Source organism: Lonchura striata, chromosome 5 (assembly GCF_046129695.1).
Source record: "Lonchura striata isolate bLonStr1 chromosome 5, bLonStr1.mat, whole genome shotgun sequence".
Lineage (NCBI taxonomy): Eukaryota > Metazoa > Chordata > Aves > Passeriformes > Estrildidae > Lonchura > Lonchura striata.
The window spans coordinates 67,004,087-67,022,787 of NC_134607.1; the positions used below are offsets into that span (position 1 = coordinate 67,004,087).

Here is an 18,701-nt window from a genome sequence, read left to right on the forward strand (position 1 = left end):
CTGACAGTTCAAGATGTGTTTGGACAAAACTCTTGGGCACATGGTGAGATTCTTGGGATGTCCTGCACAAGGCCAGGAGTTGGACTGAGTGAGTCTTGCAGGTCCCTTAAACTCAAAACTCGTATAATTGATTGCAGAACATCCTGTTAAGTAGTAATTTTCTGTGACAGGAGCAGGGACAGCAGCACAGGAACACTGTGTGCATGTTCTGGCTGAAGTAATTGAAATAGCAATTTGAAGAACTTCCTATTATGATTTAGACATGAAGATGATGTTTCCTTCTCCCAGCCCTAACTAAACTATGAAGAAAGAGAAAACTTGTTTGGTCTAAAATAATGATTATGACACCACCATCTACTGGTGCTAACCGGAACTGTGCAGGCCCAGGGGATCCTGCTGAAGGTAGGAGGTCACTTATGTACCTTGAGAGGGCACAGCCTTGCAGTTTTCCCTCTCCTGAGGGCACGTTTTTGTACCCAGGCTGCACCTTCATTCAGTCAAATCACTTCCAGGTACATCTTATCCCAAATAAACCTTAGTGTATCTGCACAGTGGGCTGCTACTAATTATGTAAACAGCCATCACAGCTGAAAGGTCAGAATCTGAGAGATTAAATAAACACAGATCAAAATCAGTCCTGCCTCTGAAATAGACGAGGACAAGTGTGCATAATTAGAGAAACTTTTTGAAAGAGAAAATTGCTTAAGAGTTTCTTATGTTCACAAACAACACAAAGTTACTTTCAAATTAAGAGTGAGAGAAGACAGAAGAAATGTCACATCAAAGGGAGAAAGCGATTACAGCAGAGCAGAAAAGCTCAATGGCTTTAAGGGGAGGAATCCTAGGACTTTTTTTAAATTGTGGCTGCTAAAAATTAATCAGAATTCTATTTTAGAAAGAAAAAAAGAGGACGAAAGGGAGCCTTGTAGACCTACCTCCCTATCAAGGCATTGTAGAAACTACCAGACTGCACATGAATTACATCTGGCACACACAAGACACAGGAGAGAGTTTAGTTAAATAAGTTTATTGTCTAACGCTTACATTTGTTACATTGCCGCTGTAAAGCGCGACAAATTTCCAGCAGGAACTCCCCGTTCCCCCTTTTCCCTCCTATGAACTGCTTTAGGAACCAGGCCTCATTCTTTAGACTCACAAAAGCGAAGTGGACATGAAGTTTCAGTGGCACAGTTTTCACAAGTACATGGTTGAACAGAACTGCTGGGCTGGGCCCTGCCCCACAGGAGGCCTGGGGCAAGAACGCGGCTGCCCTGGCCGCAGCAGATCCCCACAGGGCCAGCTCTCAGGTGAGATGAGTATCAGCCGCCGGTAAATGTTTGCTTGCCCACCTCAGAGCTCAGAGAAAGGTGCCTGGGTGGAGGCACGGCAAAGGAATAAGGAGTGCTGAGTTCAGTGGTGAGGAGATGAGATTTTTAAAAAAGTATAAAAAATTAATGTAAAATACAGATACAAATAAATTTTGTCAGGAATACTGGCACGTGGCAATCTGAACTCAGGGTTTTGTTTTTTTTCTGTTAGGGACAGGGAAATTAATTTAACACTTTACTGCTGTGTGCAAAGATGTTTACGGCTCTCAAACTGATACATTTTACCATCTCACTGTAGTGTCTGAACAGCAAGGTAGATGAATTGTTTCCAGCATTACAGGCAACACTAGATAATACTTAAACAAGATAATGTAAACTTTATTCTTAAGGCAGCTGGTACTAATGCTGCACACAGGCATCGCTCAATGCCCATTACAGTAATGGGACACATAGCACTTGGAAACAAGTAAAAAGAAAATAGCATTATTGGACTAAATGACGCATGTTGTCAAAATACTTTCCCTTTCACACAAACCATGAAATATTTGGACATCTAGAAAAATAATGCACCTACTCCTCCAACTTCAGCCTGTTCTTTTACAAATATTTCAAAATACTGATAAATAATAGTGACTGCAAGCAGAATGCCAGTGCCAGAACCAATGGCTCCTAGAAAGTCAGCCAGTACTGAAAGGGCACCAATGCACAAACCACCAAATGCAGCTGCTGTAGGGATGTATCTGTAAGAAAGGAAAAAACAGGGAAGAAGAAGGTAATAACCAAGATATCTTTTTTTTTACAAACATGGAAGATTAAACTAAAAATCCCTCATTATAATGTCACTTTAAAAAAAAGACAGTACAGGCTAATCTCTCTTTAATCTGCTGCTGTAACTTCTTTTGCATAACTAAGAAAGGCAACAGCTGAATGGAAAGAATTTTCTTTTTGCAGTGGAAACAGAATTTTCTGACAATCCCCAGCACTCTTCACCATCCACCTGGAAGTCAGCATTTCCTTACCTGTTAAGCTCATGAACCATTGATGTATCCCTGTGGCCTCTCATTACCATTTGCTGTTCTTTGAGTTGCTTGGCAACCTGCAGAAAACATTATTTTATGAAACTGCTGCAGTGTTTCAAAGTCACTTGATGTTTACTAAGATAAACTGATCAGTCAGTAGCTGGTCAGTTCTAAACCAGAAGCACTGTTTGAAAACAATTAAGGTATAACACCTACATCTTTTGCTGATGAGCCAGACACCTCAATCCAGGTCTTGGAGAAGAATGCACAGGATCCCAACATAAATATTATATAAACTATTACATGGACAGGATCCTCAAATATTGCACCCATGGATTCTGGAGGAGACAAGTAGTAGCACAGGCCACCAACAGGGTAAGAGCGAGCAGGGCCACCTCCGCTGACATCCTGAGAGAGGAAGAAAAAGGCAATAAATTACTTTCTTACAGATTTCTCACATTCCTATCCTGTATTAATAGAGGAATTCCTCTTTGATGTTTAAAACAGCTTTTATACACAAATGTTAAAAAGTAAGTATGCCAGTTGATTAAATACCAAGGATTCACAGCAAAGTAAAAATGCAATAATTCTACGCAGCTAAAATGTGATTCAAATACTTACTGCCCACTGTCCCAGTAAGTTCACCAAGAAGTTACCACTGAAACGAACAGACAACATCTGGGAAATGACATAGAGGTTTGACACTAAGGCAGACTGCAGAATGATGGGAATGTTGGAGGTATAGAACAGCTTGATGGGATAGCTGCTGTACTGCCCACGGTACCGTGCAGACTTGATGGGTAAATCCACTCGGAACCCCTGTGGGCAAGAACACAAATGCACCAGGGTTCACTTCCAAAACACAAGGTATTCCCAGAATGCCCCAAAACTATTCCTGACCATGCAGCTCTTGCTAGATAAACAAGGACTGCAAGGTCTGGGATAGTAAAGCCCAAAGGCTTTCTGCTACAGTCTGGATTACAGATTTTAAGGATTTAGAAGTGTTGCTGCTTGGTTGTATTACATTCTTTTCACATAAACATGGTGTCTCATCTGCTAACTGGTACTCCTGTGAAATACATTTTATAGCTTAGGGGTTGATAAAAGCCTGTCATGGCTTCCAACTGAACTAGCCAGTTACCAGCAGGCTCTTGCATGTAAGCCCAGGCTCTTGTGTAGTTTTCTGGGGCAGGACCTTTTCTGAGTAGACCCAAGAAAAGCCACACGAGCTTCAAAACATGGTTTATGGTTTGTTTTTTTTCTTTCCCAAAACTCAGACTCAACACCTTTAAAAAAACTTTTAAAAATCACATTTTAGCTTTTCCTGCCCAAAAAATCTCCATATGGATTCTCCTTTAATGTCTATTTAGTAGATTTAAAAAGAAACATTAATTCAGTGTTTCAAGAAAATTAGGGAAAAATTGATACACACTCCATTGAAGCAAAGTTCTCCAGCTCTGTCCAAAAGTATTCTTTTGAGTCAATGATGAATATTAAGAATATTATTGGTGTGATGCAACCACTGCAGTATCAGAATCTGTTTTCTTAAAAATATTCTCATAGTGTGTATGGCATTCAATGGAATGTGAGATTACGCACTGCAACCAGGCCTGGTTGTAGAATTTTACAGCTTTACTGTCACAGAGGTAATTGTTACTGAAATAAAGAGTAAAGAGACATTTTGAGTTCCAACAATTACTCAAGGCTAAGATACTTCAGCTACTCTGGCTTAAACCTTCCCATCTTTTCCAATGACTGCAGTGTCCAGGGTCCATGTGCACTTCCACCTGTGCAGAGCTGCTGTGAGGAGTTTTACCTGGAAATAGATGACTACAGCAAACACAAACACTGTAGCAATCAGGTTCATGAGATTGGGCAGATTCTGTCGGTAAAAAGCCTCCCGCAAAGCCCGGACCTTGTCAGTTCGTGTGGCCAGGAGATGGAATAATGCAATCACAGCACCCTCAAACTCTGTTCCTGCATGAAGCAAGAAAGTGAAAGAAAGGTTAGTCTCCAAATTAAAAACATTTTTTTAAAAGTACCTCGTTTTTGGAAATTTTAAGCATGACACACAGAAAATCTGATACAAAAGGACATGGATCCTGTTATAACAAGTATGTCACAACACAGAACTCTTTTTTAGGTTATGGAATGTAGAATGAGCCAAAAAAAATTACTCTTGATTAGAAAAACAAAACAAAATCATCAAAGCCACACACATGAAAGAATACGCTCTTCCTTTCTTTTCTGGGAGTAGGAGGATGTTCAGAAGGAAGAAATAATAAACAAGGATGAAAAATAGCTTTTAGAAGAAGAGTAATAAAAATGCAACAGAACTACTAAGAATTAAATGCTAGCTAACTAAAAACATGGCTCAGGATTTCAAATGAATGCAGTAGATGAGTTAGTTTCTTGATGCTGTATCTTAAGGTGCTATTTCAGGGGTCTCAGAACAACCAGATGTCAAAGACTGGCTGTGGAATGAAGAGATGGCAGTCTCTGAAGAATCAAACCAACTTAAAGTAATTCAGAGGCACCAACTACAAAGGCATCCTATAGCCACAAACAACAGCTGAATCAACAAACACCTATGAATGTACAGCATTTCCAATCTTCTCTATTTCCATGGGCTAAGTGATGCCAAAACAAGATTATTTCAGTTTGGAAATCCAAAAATTTTCATTCAAGGGGCCTGAAGTCCCATTTTAACTGCTGCACTTCAAATTAGCAAAGGCAAACATGTATTAATCTCCATGTAAGTCAGACATCTTCATGTTCAATTTCATTTTAATCTTCTAATTCAATAACTGACTTCAGAAGCCAATCACCACACATTAGAACTTTTTTAAAATGCCATCCAATAAAAATGTGATGGTTTATGTGTAGTATACCACCCACTGAAACATGTTGTGACTGACTGTAACAACACACATACCTCTGCCAGTGTTGATGGTAGTGGGACTGAAAGCTTTCCAGACAATGGTTTCACAGATGTTGGTGGCAATAAACAGAGAAATACCAGACCCCAATCCATAACCTTTCTGTAGCAACTCATCTAGCAGCAACACAATCAAACCAGCCACAAACAGCTGTGAGAAAAGAAACAAAACTGAGCAGAAACAAGAATAAATCAAGAGTTGTGTATTAATTCCCTGCTTCAGTATTTTCATCATGTGGGAGAGTGGTCATTAAGTCTTTCATCTAAATGTCATTCATGCAGAGTTTCTGACCTCTCACATACCAATGGCTGCACATCTCACCTGGCAATGACCTCTGTGCCTTTTTTCAGCAAACAGATAACTCAGTAATAACTTTTTTTCTAAAAAAAAGTTAAAGTTTGTACATTTTTTCCTCTGTTCTGCAGGAAAATGTCTCAAAGCTGCAGCTGTGCCATTTAGTGAGAATTCCTCCACAGCACTGCAAAGCAGCCACTGAAATTCCTGCATTTTTTATAGCTACCAATTCCAGTATTTCCAATTAAGCACCACTCCTACCTGAAATACTTTTGGTATTTACTATCCCAGCATTCTCCTCCTTTATGGAATATTTAGAATTTCTCATATCTAGACAGATACAAATAATGATGCTTTGCAGCATTAAAAATAAATTGAAGTCACCAAGACACTGAAAGATTTTTCCTTCCAGCTATACTGTCTCTAACCAGTCTCAATTAACACAAAATAGCTCTTTACAAACCTGAATTATAATAAGAAGACAAATTCCAGCACCCATTTCAGCAGGATCTCCATACATTCCAGTCATAACATATACAATGGCTTGCCCAATGGTAATAATCATCCCAAATACTAAAACAGAGAGAAAGTAAATCCTTTAAAAAAATCTGAAGTCAACTACCAAAGAAATCTCATATCTATTATCACTTGGGCAGGCTTTCCCAAGAATAAAAATACACTCAGTGATTTCAATTGGAACAGTGCTTACATTTCTGAGCTCCATTGAACAAAGCTCTGTCTTTTGGAGTATCACCAACTTCAATGATCTTTGCTCCTGCCAGCAGCTGCATGATCAAACCTGATGTCACAATGGGTGAGATACCCAATTCCATCAAAGTACCTAGAAAAGAAGAAAAATTAAAACAACTGCCATTCCAGCACCTCTCCTAAAGCATTAGGTCTCTTCCTGACCTATAACAAATATTTCTAATAATGCTTCCAATATGTATACTTCTGTACAGCTATGACAAAACAAAGACAGTTATGGCCTCACAAAAGGCTGCTGGGTTAGAACCTGTAATTTTGAAGGCAGCATGGAAAACCCATGTAGCTTTTAATTACAAAAATTTCTGTGGAACTATGTTAACACTGAAGGCCACTGCACACTGAAGCTCAGCTTTTTTGGCATATCCTCAAGGAACCTTTCCCTGGACAGCATCTTGTCCCTGATTGTTTATTCCATCAGTGCTTCAATGTCACATTTTCCGAAAGTTTAATTTTGCAGACCACAAAAATATGCTGCAGATCCACAGTTTCTGATATACTGCCCTTTGAATCACTGGCTCTAGTTGAGAGTTTAGGATTAGTTCTTAACAAAACAAAGACCATCATTAAGCTGCTCTTAACTCTGCCAACTCATTGGCACTGTGTCACTGAGGTACCAACTCCCAAATGTATACAATTCAAAGAGGGAAAGCATTAAATTAATTATTATAATTTGGTTCTTTCATACTTGTATCCTGGAGTTTCCATGTAAAATATTACACCATCTGTCATGGAAATCTCTATTCCTCCAGTAGCCAGAAAATTAGGATGTCAAAAACTAGGATTCACCTCACATCCTCCAATGACTTCTAGTCAGTTGAGTTAAGTGAAAACTCACTTTCCCACTCCTGATTTTTATTGCTTTCAGTCTCTCTAGCCTTTTTTTGGCCACTGTTATCATTCTGTTTGGGTAGTGGACAGCATATTTAGTATCACACACTGCTAGGGACACACCAAATTCTGCAAACATTGCAGAAGAATTCAAAGTAGAGAACTTTACCTTACTGTCCTCACTGGTGTAACAAAATTTGCTATTCCTAAGTAAGCAGTACCTTCACATTAGAGGGTTCCGGTGATTTTCTTACTTCCAGCCAATTTTCCAAGCTACAGATGAGATCAGTGTCCTCATTTAGAGTCAGGCATGACTGGTCGCCCATCTTAAGTTTCAGACTTCTACCATTAGTCTGAATCTTATACATTTGGTTGTGCCCCATTTTACTCTTCTTAAATACATTAGTTTGGCTTTGCTAAAGTTAATGCCTAATCATCTCTGCCTTTAGCTTTCCCACCTAGAAAATTACTCACCCATAACACTGCCAAACTATTACGAAGTGTAACTGACTTGCACAGGTGAGGTATTTCCTAATCAACACCCTCACACTGCACATTAGTGCAGTTCCTAATTGGAAAGCCAGAAGATTCCCTGTCCCATATATTAGTTAGAGACTGCTCTAAAATCCTGAATGGAATCATCCCAAAATTTGTGAATCAATATTAATCTCATCTGCATCTCAAAGAAATTCCATTCCTAACATAAAGCACTGCTCAAGTACCAATTTTGATTCCATCTGTGTTAAGAATTTTACAAAGTGTTCCAACCTGACATCTGGGTGGTGTGGAATTTAACAGCCAACATTTTTCCTCCAGGTCTGTTTATGCCAAGAGAAAACAGAGAAAGGAGTGAGTACCAACCTCTGTTTGATGCCAGAATGACTCGCATCCAATAGAAGGGGTCTGCAGAATCTGATGACATGATTCCAAATAAAGGGATCTGTCAAAGTATGCAACAGCATTAAACAGATACACAAAATTAGCATGTATTAATACAAAATCTTAACATGTAATGATTCAACTGTTATATTGTTTAATTATTTTGTAAAATTAAACCAGAGGTATCGACACCATCTCTTTTAATCCTCCAACTGGGGCATAACTCAGAGGACTAAACTAAGACCCTTCCACAGGAAAAAGCAGAAACCCCTAGAAAGAAGTTTAAATATATTTTGAAATATCCCACACAAAACTGTCAATACTAAACACGTTCACACAAAACTCCCACCATTCTGTATGTCAATACTGAGGGATTTTGAGCTCTTTAAAACTCTTCCTAATCACCAAAACAGCAGAGTAGGAATCCAGGCAATCTTAGGGATCAATTTCTGAAAACTCTAGTCTGCACCATCTGTTTTCTTTATTCAATTACTATGATCTCTCACATGGATGCAAAATTCTAATTATGCATACATCCAGATGCTAGTAAACCCAGATAAACTCCATGTTCTTCTAGCTCTAGTATCATTCCCACTTCCTCCTTTCAAAAATCAGATAGGTACAAAACACAAGGCTGTGTTTTAGCCTTTAAAACAGTCCTTCAGAGCTGAAAACAAAAACTATTAAACTACTGCTCTGCAGTCTGGGATGGCTGCATTAATAAACATAAGCTAAAAACCCTGCTTCTGAAATGTACAGAACATTTTGAATCTTTCATGACATTTGTAAGTCCCTAAAAATGTGTATCAAGTAACACGTGGATTCTCATTTTCTTTCTCCACGTTTTTAAAGAAAAACATTTTTAAAGAACAGCAAAAAAAAGCCTTAACTCTTTACAAGCCAAGCACAGGATCGAGGAATGCCTACAACTAATAAAGATCACATAAATGTTTACAAAGACAGGAATTTTGAAAGAGTTTTAGCTCACAACTTAGTAAAGTTAAGGATATTCACAAAAAACAAGCTCTACACGTCAACAACTTCACAAAACATTTTCCTGCAGTCTTTACAATCCATCAGCCTGCTGAAGAGGAATTTGGTAAAGAGTCACTTTGATTTAGTTTTCATCCTTGTGAGTGCTAAAATTTAAATGTAGCTATGAACAGAAGGTAAATAATGCATTGAATTGCTCAGCTTGTTTGTACTGCTCGATAAATAATTACCTTGGCTGTTTACCCTGCGGCCACTATCATCATTTGATAAGACCTTTGTAACAAGGAAAAAAATTATATATTTAGAAAGCATTAGTTTCTAAAAACATCCATGATCAACACTAAAGACTATTTCAGAGAACCAGGTTTTTAGAACTGAACTTTAAATACTTTAGCATAAAAACAAAAGCTGAAACTAGTAGGTCAACATGAAACAAGAACATCTCATGCTTTCAGGGTACTTTTTATGTACAAAACACACATTTTCTTACCACAGATGACATTGATACCTACCTGGCAGCACACTAAGAAAATGAAGAGTGTGATGGCTGTCCATAGTACCTTCTCTCTGAACTGGATCTACAGGACAGAGTGGAGACACAAACATGTTCACTATAGGTAGAACTTCCATGGCACTCTCACAACATTACTAAATGCTGTTACCATTCAGAATTCAATGGAAAGATATCAAACCAGAAAGCATCACTCCTCATTGGAATGTATTTTTAATGATTTCAGATTTTAGAGAGAGAGACAAAGGTAACTTATGTGGGACAGGCAGACAATCAGTTACTAGAATATATTTTATCCACAGTATTCTAATACAGAGGGTATTTACAGAAGAGCAACAGCATGGCTAAAATCATGGACTTACCAGAGCAAATATGAAAGATTAATGCAAAAAACTTATCTTTAGTACTTAGTGCTCTAGGCTTCAGCAGAAGTTTTGTAAGGCTGGAAATTATTAAACTAAAGCACTATAAAGTTTGTAGAAGGACTGAACTGTTGTGAAGACATATGATTAAAGCTACGTGTTTTAATGTTTAACCATGAAGAACCAGGAGTTTTCAACATCAAAATATTTAGAATTCAGTTCTTCAAAGGGTGTTAGAGGAAGCTTTAAATTCATCATTATGTTCATTCCCCATAAAATGATCTTTAAATATTCTTTGTTTTCCTCCAAAATATTTTTATTGATGTCGATTATATATCACTTTAAAAAGAATGCCAGATCAATGATCACTAGTCATTAATTCAATGAAGAGAATCTCAAGAGTCGCAACTTTTGAGGTGCCTGTAATTAGTGCCAGGTGCAAGAAGAGAAGAATCACAAGATTTATGTTTGAGTCAGTCAAGAGGATTACTCAAAGCATGAGACAGAAAGAAATGCATTTGAAGAAAGCAGAGAGAGCTGAGATGCAGGGTTATGTTCAAGTTCCCACCTCTCCTCCAGGGACTGTAAACCTGAGGGTTAAGTGTGTTCACTGCAGACAAGTGTAGAACAGCTACTAAAACATGACATGAACTAACACATAAGAGAGATACAGCAGAAATGGTTGGAGCTCTCTGCCTCCAACCACTGAATCTGCCTGTGGAGAAGTAACAAGAAAAAGGATTAGTGCCTGGTTTCATAGGTACAGAACACCCACAAATGAGAAACTACAAACCAGTGCAGCAGCAGCACGGGTCCCCAAGCAAAGAAAACCCAGAATGTAGTCTAAATCTTTGTAAGTGAAACCATGCACTTAGAAGCAATATAATTCAGGTAATTTAATTTATTTCCTGCTACTGCCTCACTCTTAAAAGAGGACAGATGCGAAAAATACTTACAGCACAGAGTTATAAAAAGAAAAATAGTGACAGCAGCAAATAAATCCAAACAATACCTTGTGTGAGACTATGCAGTGCTGACCCACTTTACCAAGTCTGAACACCACAATTCAGACTTTAGCACAAACTTCTAAAACCAAAAATGCTTAACCAAATTATCTCTACAGCCTCATAGTTAAACTTGGCTTCAGAGGCATTGGTGAAGGTCTAAAACTGCTCTGGTTCTATCTCTAACTGTGCTGAATGTGAGCATTAGAGGAATTCTGCATCACCCAAATCGCAGTTATTCACAAGGAAAAGTCTCTATGAGTCAAGACAACAAAAAAGAAAAAGGAGTCATCCATCCAAACCCATATGTCAAGAATGACAAAATACAGAGTGGTACCAAAATATTCCAGCCACAAACACTAACAAGCACAGGGACAGTAAATTTCACCATCTGATCTGACTCAATTGGACATTTTCTTCCTTTGACATTTTTCTTGAATCATGTGAAAATGAAGAGACTTGAGCATTATTATCTTGGTGCTCTGAACAGGGTGTTCTACTTAGCAAATCTGTGCATGAGGGAAATACAAGCCCATTCTACTAACTACAAAAGTAGCAATCACTTTTGCTAATCAAGTTGGCCAAAGCACAAAAGCAACACTCCCTAGAGACAGAAGAAAACACTTTCCTCATCAACAAGAACAGCAAAATGATTCACTGAGAGCCCAACTGAATCAAAACATCATCTTCATTTAACAATCAATACATGCTTAATGAAAATTAATCTCATTTTCTCTTTGGTTATCTAAATTTCTTGTCCTGGCCTTAAACCAATCCACTAAAACCATTACTGGTCATATCTGCCTGTGACAGCTTGCAAGAAAACAATAAATTACAGAGGATTAGTTACATGGAATGACCTAAATCACTTGATAAAGTACACAGAAGCAAGGAAGATGACTGAAAATGGTCAAAGGGCTCTTCAGCCTAGGAAAGATGTTCCCAATTACATTTTCACTTTAAATTTGTACAAAGCTGGCAACTGGCAGCCGTTGTCTAGACAGCGACCAAAATAGCAGTAAAGACAAAGTGACCCAAATAGACAGGATAGGAATCTTGGCACTTCTCATCTGATGATGGACAACAAGGATAGATCAAGCCCCTCTTCCTCTGTGGCAAATAACATCTGCCACTGAGCTTTACAGAAACATCAGTATCTGTAGGTTTGTGTCAGCTTTCTCTTCTCACTCATCTCACAAGACAAAAATGGGATGGATGCAACCAACTAATCACAAATGAGCCACAAATCAGCACCAAAAGATTGCACCAAGGTTCCCCACTGCAGAAACAAAGATGGGCACCTGCATCAACCAGACCTGGTGCATCCAAGCCTTAGCATGGGGGTCTGGCTCTGGAGATTCCTGCTCTGAAAATGCCTTTGTCTGGCCTAAATAATTTGGTTAGAAACCTGTCCCAAAGCTGAAGGATGCTGGAGAGCAACTAGGTGGAGCAAAGAGCCAGGGAGTAAATCCCAGTCTTTTGAAAAAATCCATTCCAGAGGGCCATAATAATAATTTTTTACTGTATCTTCTCCATTCAACCCAGCAGACACAGCTATGGCCACTGGCACAAACACCTCTACATCCAGTTCTAACCCTTGGGAACCTCTCATTAACCAAAGAGGATTCTCTGAGATGGTACCATATTCCCAGTTAAGCTTCCCCTTTTAAGAATAGAAAACCCAACAATTAGCTTTTAAGGAATTTTCATGGAAGTCATGACAATAGCCATGACACATCTATTTGTTACTTTAATTAGATTGTCACATGGGCAATATGTGCTTGCTTGAGTTTTGAAAGCAAAAATGGTGTTTGGTTGGGTTTTTCTTTTGGACAAGGCAGGTCTCCTTCTGATCTGTAGAAATTGCCTATATTTAATCTACAAAATGTGCCAAGAAATGGGAGGAGTTTCAAGGGCTAGAGGACTAGAAAGATCAGCTGTAAATGATCTGAGTTCACTGACTTCAGATCAAAGAGAAACATCATCCAGAAGGTGAACAGGGCAATTACCCGAACTGTACCACAGATCACTCTCCCACTTCAAGGTCAATCACAGCTAAGAGTGTAAGAAATACTCTGTGGGAAGGGGAGAATTAAACTTGTGCTTCCTGATATACAGAACAATCCTTTTGCAAGTAATATACAAGGCAGCTCAAAGTCAACAGTGAGATCCACAGGAAAACAAAGCTTGAAGATTCTGTCCTCGTATGTTATAATAGATCACAGAGAGCTGAAACTGAATAAACTTAGTCTAGAATTGAAATTATTTTTAAAAATTAGTCAGCATCATTACCAAAGGACTTAACAGAAGGGTACTAAGAATTCATCATCACAGTAATGTTTTACCTAAATATGTGCTCCCTCCTGCTCCAAAGAATGTGTTCTACTTTAGGGCCCACTGTCTGTATCTATATTGGAGCCTGGACTAGACTGTCACAATATTCTCTCCCCTGTGAACTAATAAAAGTAAGAACATAATGCAACACTCACTTTTCTTTCCGGTTTCTGGATTTCAGGTAACACTGCACAGAATGGCTTAATAACTTCTAGAAATTTTACTGTTCCAGAAAAACACACACACACAAAAGAAGACAGAAAAATATATTAATGAACATGTATGAATTTATAAAACTTCACAGAACTTTATTTGGCTTCCAAAACTGTCTGAAAACTAATACCCTCTTCTTAAAACAGCTGAAAACAGGGCAAAAATGTGAAACAGAATTCTTGTGCTAACCAGATTTGGCCCATTCTTTTTTTCCACCGCAGGAATAATTTTAGAGAAGTGGTGTTGTATGTATCACCAGAAGTGAACTGAATTGTACTGCATCTAAAAATAAATGACCTAATATCAGTCTGTGCTAGTTAAACACAGAATGACACTAACATCAAAAGGTATCCAAATATTACAATCTTGGGTTTACTGAAGTATTTAGCTGAAAAAATAATTCAATTGTTAAGAAATATTTAGAAATTGTAATTTAAATGAGTGCAACACTTATTCTGATTGGAACTTCGGGGGATTGTATTTTAGTTTTAATACATCTCTCTTCACAGTTTCCGCTTTAAAAACACAGAAAAGCTCAAGAGTTTGAGCTCTTTTTCTGGGGAAAAATTAAATCAATATAGGGGAAAAAAAATCAAAGCGTATGTGCTTGGTGGGGAATTTGCCCTTCAAAACTTGACTATTATTTCCAGCTCCAACACACTGGGACAGACATGAAAAGCCACCATTCATTTACAAAGAGAATACATTTATTACACTGCAGAATGCATTTACTACATTGTAAATAACATTTTGGCAGTAGTGCCACGCTTACATATACACTCTAATGTAGCATATGTATCCTCTATGTATCCCAAGCGCTCACACCGCTGGTTGGAAGGCGCACCTCACTCCACAGAGGGTGGCACAGCTCCACTGTGAACAAGCTACCAGAGCATCATGCGATGGGTCAGGCTGGAAGGGACCACAGGGCTCATCTGCTCCGACCTCCTGCTCAAGCAGGGCCATCCCCGAGCACAGGGCACAGGGATGTGTCCAGACACTTCTGGAATATCTCCAGCGAGGGAGACTCCACAGCCTCTCAGACAATCTGATCCAGTGCTCGGTCACTGCTCAGGACAGAAATTCTCCCTCATGTTCAGGTGGAACTCCCTGGACATCAGTTTCTGCCCTTTGCCTCTTGTCCTGTTGGGTGGCATCACTGAGCAGAGCCTGGTCCATCCTCTGACACCCACCCTTTCAACACTTATACACACATATATATGCGTACATAGGGTACATATGCTCCATACGTGTATACAGTGTCTATATATACACAGTAGGGCTAGAATGGAACATGTCACCCCACCACGAAGCAGTGCCCGGCCTCACGCCGTGCCCGGCAGCACCGACCCTGCGCGGGGAGCGGGTGCTCGGCACCGCCGGCCCTGCCTGCGGCGGCACCCGCAGCACGGGGCCCCATCACCGGCCGCGTCCTCCCGGCGCCGTTTCCCCCCCGGCCCGCGCCGGCCCCGGCCCCGGCCCGCCCCGGCCCGCCCGCACTCACTGCCCATGGCGCTGGCCCGGCCGCGGTCCCGGCGCTGTCACCGCCGCCGCGCCGCCGTCACGTGACGCGCGCTGCGGACGGGCCGTCCCTCCCCGCCCGGGGGGACGCGGCGGTGCCGCCCTCACGGAGCGCCCCCCGCGCCTTCCCCAGGCGAGGGGAGCCGGGCCGGCGGGATCGGCCGCGGCGGGGGCAGGCTGAGGGCGGGCAGGCGCCTGGCCAAGCACCGCGCTCCCGCAGTGCTCCGCGCGGCCGAGGGGCGGGCACGGCCCCGCTCCGCCTCAGCGCTGCCCGGCGCGGGAGCCGCCGCCCCTCGGAGCCCGCTCAGCCGGCGGTACAGCCCGACCGGTGAAAAGCACAGCCTGAGCGGTTTGCTGCCGAAGTGTTTGGTTAAACAGCCCAATCCACCCGTACTGACAGATGGATGTGATAATTGCACGGGGTGAAAGGACACTGGGACATTGGACAAAGGGCAACAGAGCTGGGAAAGGGTCTGAAGCACAAGTGCCATGAGGATCAGCTGCGGGAGTTGGGATTGTTCCTCCCGGAGAAAAGGAGGCTTGGACTCCCTGACAGGAGATTGTACCAGGTGGGGTCGGGCTCTGCTCCCACCTAACCAGGACAGGATGAGAGGACATGGCTTCAAGCTGCGCCAGAGGAGGTTTAGGTTGGGCTCTGGTAGGAATTTCCTCACAGAAACGGTGATTAGACATTGGAATAAGCTGCCCAGGGAGGTGGTGGCGTCGCTGTCCCTGTAGGTGTTTAAGGAAAGATGGATGTGGCACTCAGTGCCATGGTCTGGTTGACAAGGTGATGATCAGTCATAGGTTTGGACTCAACAGTTTTGGAGATTTTTTCCAATCTATTTGATTTTGTGTTTCTGTGATTCTCTGAAGTGAACCTGAAAACTCATTCCAATATCATGCCACAATCACCAAAACCGGCATCGTCCCTACAGAGCTCTCAGTTACAACAGCCAGTGGTATATAAAACTAGGATCAACCGAATTTATTGCAAGATTTAGATATGACCATTAAAAATAGTATTTACTCTTTCTGAATAACTGCTCTGATGCACAGGCTCGAATTCTTCCCGTATTAGGTTAAGTTTCCAAAAGAGAACACAAAATGTGTGAAGCATTAGGGCTCCTCCAAAACTTTGAATCTATATTTTGGATTTTACTCTGCATTCAATAAGAAATCCTCTTAACTAAGACCTTGACCTTGCTACAATACCTAAACATCTTTGTTCAATACCTTCCCTTATCTGAAATCACTTAGAAAGGTTTTTTCTTCCAGTTCTATATACTCATAACTTAACAAATACTAATGAGGAACTCCATAGCAATTACTTTCACCTAGAGTTCTTGTACAGTCTGACAAATGCCCATAGTTATCATGCCTGGCAGTGTACTTGTAGATCATAATCTCCAAATAATAGCTGGGTTAGTAGCTAAGCTTCAGGAAGTTTCTTGTAATCACCCTTCATTCAGATTTTTAGTCATACTTATTTGAGAAGTTCATTAAATTACAGGTTGTGTTAGCAATCCCTCCTGTCTCTAAGTCACTGGCCATTGTTTTGTTGACTGATAAAAAGTCCAGAGATTTCTTCAGTCCATACTCACACAGATACACCATTTCAGGTGTGCTGAACAAATGTTTCTATGTCACCTTCTTCACTGACAGAAGCAAAAAAATAAAAATGCAGTACTGTTTTCTTTGCTTATTCAAAATAATACTGTGTTCAGAAATTTTCATCTTCAAAGTTCAGACTCTATTTTTAAATCTAAAATAACATCATTGGTGCCAAAATACTTGTTTTAATATGTTTTCCTGGTGTATTTGCTTTCTGAGAGCTTTTGCTCCCTTTAATGAATGGCTCAACCTAAGAGCTCATTCCTTCATGTCTTTCCTTTTTTCCCTACTAGTCCTGCACTTCTCTCTGAAAATCCTGACACATCACAATGCACTAATTATTTAACTCTCTCTCTAGTTAGCTCCTTGCTATCTAACAGCACATAAACCTCACCTCTCCTTGTGTTAATGATCCACAGAATTTCCTGTCCAAGGACTGGGACCTGCTCTGTTACTCAGCCTGTGTAGCAGCTCAGGCACAGGGTGTGACTCTTGGGGTGTCCTGTGCAGGGCCCGGAGCTGGACTCGATGATCCTTGTGGGTCCCATCCAATTCAGGATATTCTATGGCTCCATTCTAATTCCTGCTTCTCTTTTCCCCAAAGCAAAAGCAATCCAGCACTGTGCAGGATGCCCCAGCTGGCATGCAAAGAAAAGCAAGGCACACAGATGGAATGTGTGCATCCAGAATTGCTGGGAGAAACAGCATCAGGCCCTCAGTCGGCACGCGCTTTGCCTTGCTCCTGGGAGCTGTTATCCATCATGCAAGAGCAGTGTTCTGCAGGCAGTCTGTGGCAGCTGACTGAGGAAAGCTGTGCTCAAGCTCTTCCTTCCTACCCCAGGAAAGCTGTGCTCAAGCTCTCCCTTCCTACCCCAGATCCCTGGGAAGCTTCATGGCACACCAATGGGGCTGGGGGCATTGAGCCAAGCAGCACACCAGAAATGGCTTTGTCTCCCACCAGGAGGATCAAACAGGGTCAGAACACTTGAGCATCCTTTATTTGGTTGGTCCCTGCACAGCCTGTGGGAAAATGGTGCATAACAAGGTCAGGTTTGGGCCACGTGAAACTCAAACCATGGGCTCTGTTCTTCCCTTGTGTGCACTAAAACTGTTGGTTTATGTAATCATCAATGTGCAGTCAATGCTGGTGCTCTACAACTTCCTTGGCTACAGCTGCAGCCAAAGCAACGTTACTCTTCAGCCTCCTTTTTCTAGTTATCAGCAGAAATCTAAAGCAGAATGTGCCTTGATTAGATAAAGCTGTTCAGGATGTGCAGGAGGTTGTGCAGTTTGCTAGAGCAAAGTGGGAGAAACATGACTTCATGTTGCTGTGATGGATGTGCTAATGCAGCGATGTGAAACACGACAAGAACAGAGGTTACGGAGATAACGTCTGGTTCATATGGAGTTAATGAATGAGTGTGTCAATTAACTAGGATGAAATACTAAAGCAGGCTTCAGAGATGATTTTGGGAGCTGTCTCCCCAAGTGAATGCACACCCTGCCTGTGATCTGCTTTTTCTCACCTACCATGACTTTCCATCCACAAGTGCTGGGTCCAGTTAAACCCCACTTGTTTCTTTTCAGAAATGTCTCTGGCTCATAGTGAGTTTGGATTACTTAAGCATAGCTTGCACAGGTAACTGAGAAGAGCAAGGAGGTGCCAACTTCACCCTGAAACCAGGAAAGGAGAAATGCTGGGAGAAATCTTGTGGTGGAGGGAATGCTGCTGTGGGGCAGTCAGCACTGGGGTCAGCCTGGGATGCCTGTCTTCCATTTGGTTTCATTAGTCTCCCATTTAACCTCAGTGTTTTGGTCCTTTATCCTTTGTTACTCAACAAAGACTGATTTCTTTCCTTTATTCAGATGACAGCTGTGCTGAAATCATCCCTTGGGATTTCTCACCCTCTGGGTGAGAAAAATAGCGGCGCCTGAAGTCTTCAGGAGCCATCTTGCATGGTCCCCCCCAATGGAAATCCTGTTTTAACAATTCAGACACTGAGAAGAGCAGCAATAATCATAACAGATTGCATTCCTGGCCCTCAAGAAAAGAAAAAATAGATAATCCACAACATTCTGCTATAGAAATGGCTC

At 41.1% G+C, this 18,701-nt stretch overlaps 1 protein-coding gene across 2 annotated transcripts; it reads right to left on the reverse strand.

The window, feature by feature from the left end:
* Window positions 1-1,011: 1,011 nt before the first annotated feature.
* Window positions 1,012-15,083, reverse strand: SEC61A2 (SEC61 translocon subunit alpha 2). 2 transcript variants are annotated; one of them, XM_021530979.2, is made up of 12 exons: window positions 14,977-15,083; window positions 13,415-13,482; window positions 9,561-9,626; window positions 8,038-8,116; window positions 6,290-6,421; window positions 6,044-6,153; window positions 5,283-5,436; window positions 4,164-4,324; window positions 2,969-3,166; window positions 2,564-2,755; window positions 2,348-2,424; window positions 1,012-2,068 (listed from the first exon to the last, which is right to left on the reverse strand). In XM_021530979.2, exons 1-12 carry the CDS (start codon window positions 14,981-14,983, stop codon window positions 1,882-1,884), a joined length of 1,431 nt encoding a protein of 476 aa, XP_021386654.1. In that variant the 5' UTR covers window positions 14,984-15,083; the 3' UTR covers window positions 1,012-1,881. The 2 variants fall into 2 exon arrangements, with proteins under 2 accessions (XP_021386654.1, XP_021386655.1); XM_021530980.3 differs by lacking the exons at window positions 13,415-13,482; window positions 14,977-15,083 and adding an exon at window positions 10,490-10,689.
* Window positions 15,084-18,701: the final 3,618 nt, after the last annotated feature.

Excerpts from the sequence above, each read along its gene's own strand:
- SEC61A2 (XM_021530979.2), bottom strand. Across the intron at positions 6,422-8,037 it reads CATTCTGGCATCAAACAGAG|GTACTTTGATGGAATTGGGT; the intron begins GTTGGTACTCAC and ends CTTCTTTTCTAG. Across the intron at positions 2,756-2,968 it reads ACTTACTGGGACAGTGGGCA|GATGTCAGCGGAGGTGGCCC; the intron begins GTAAGTATTTGA and ends TTCCTCTCTCAG.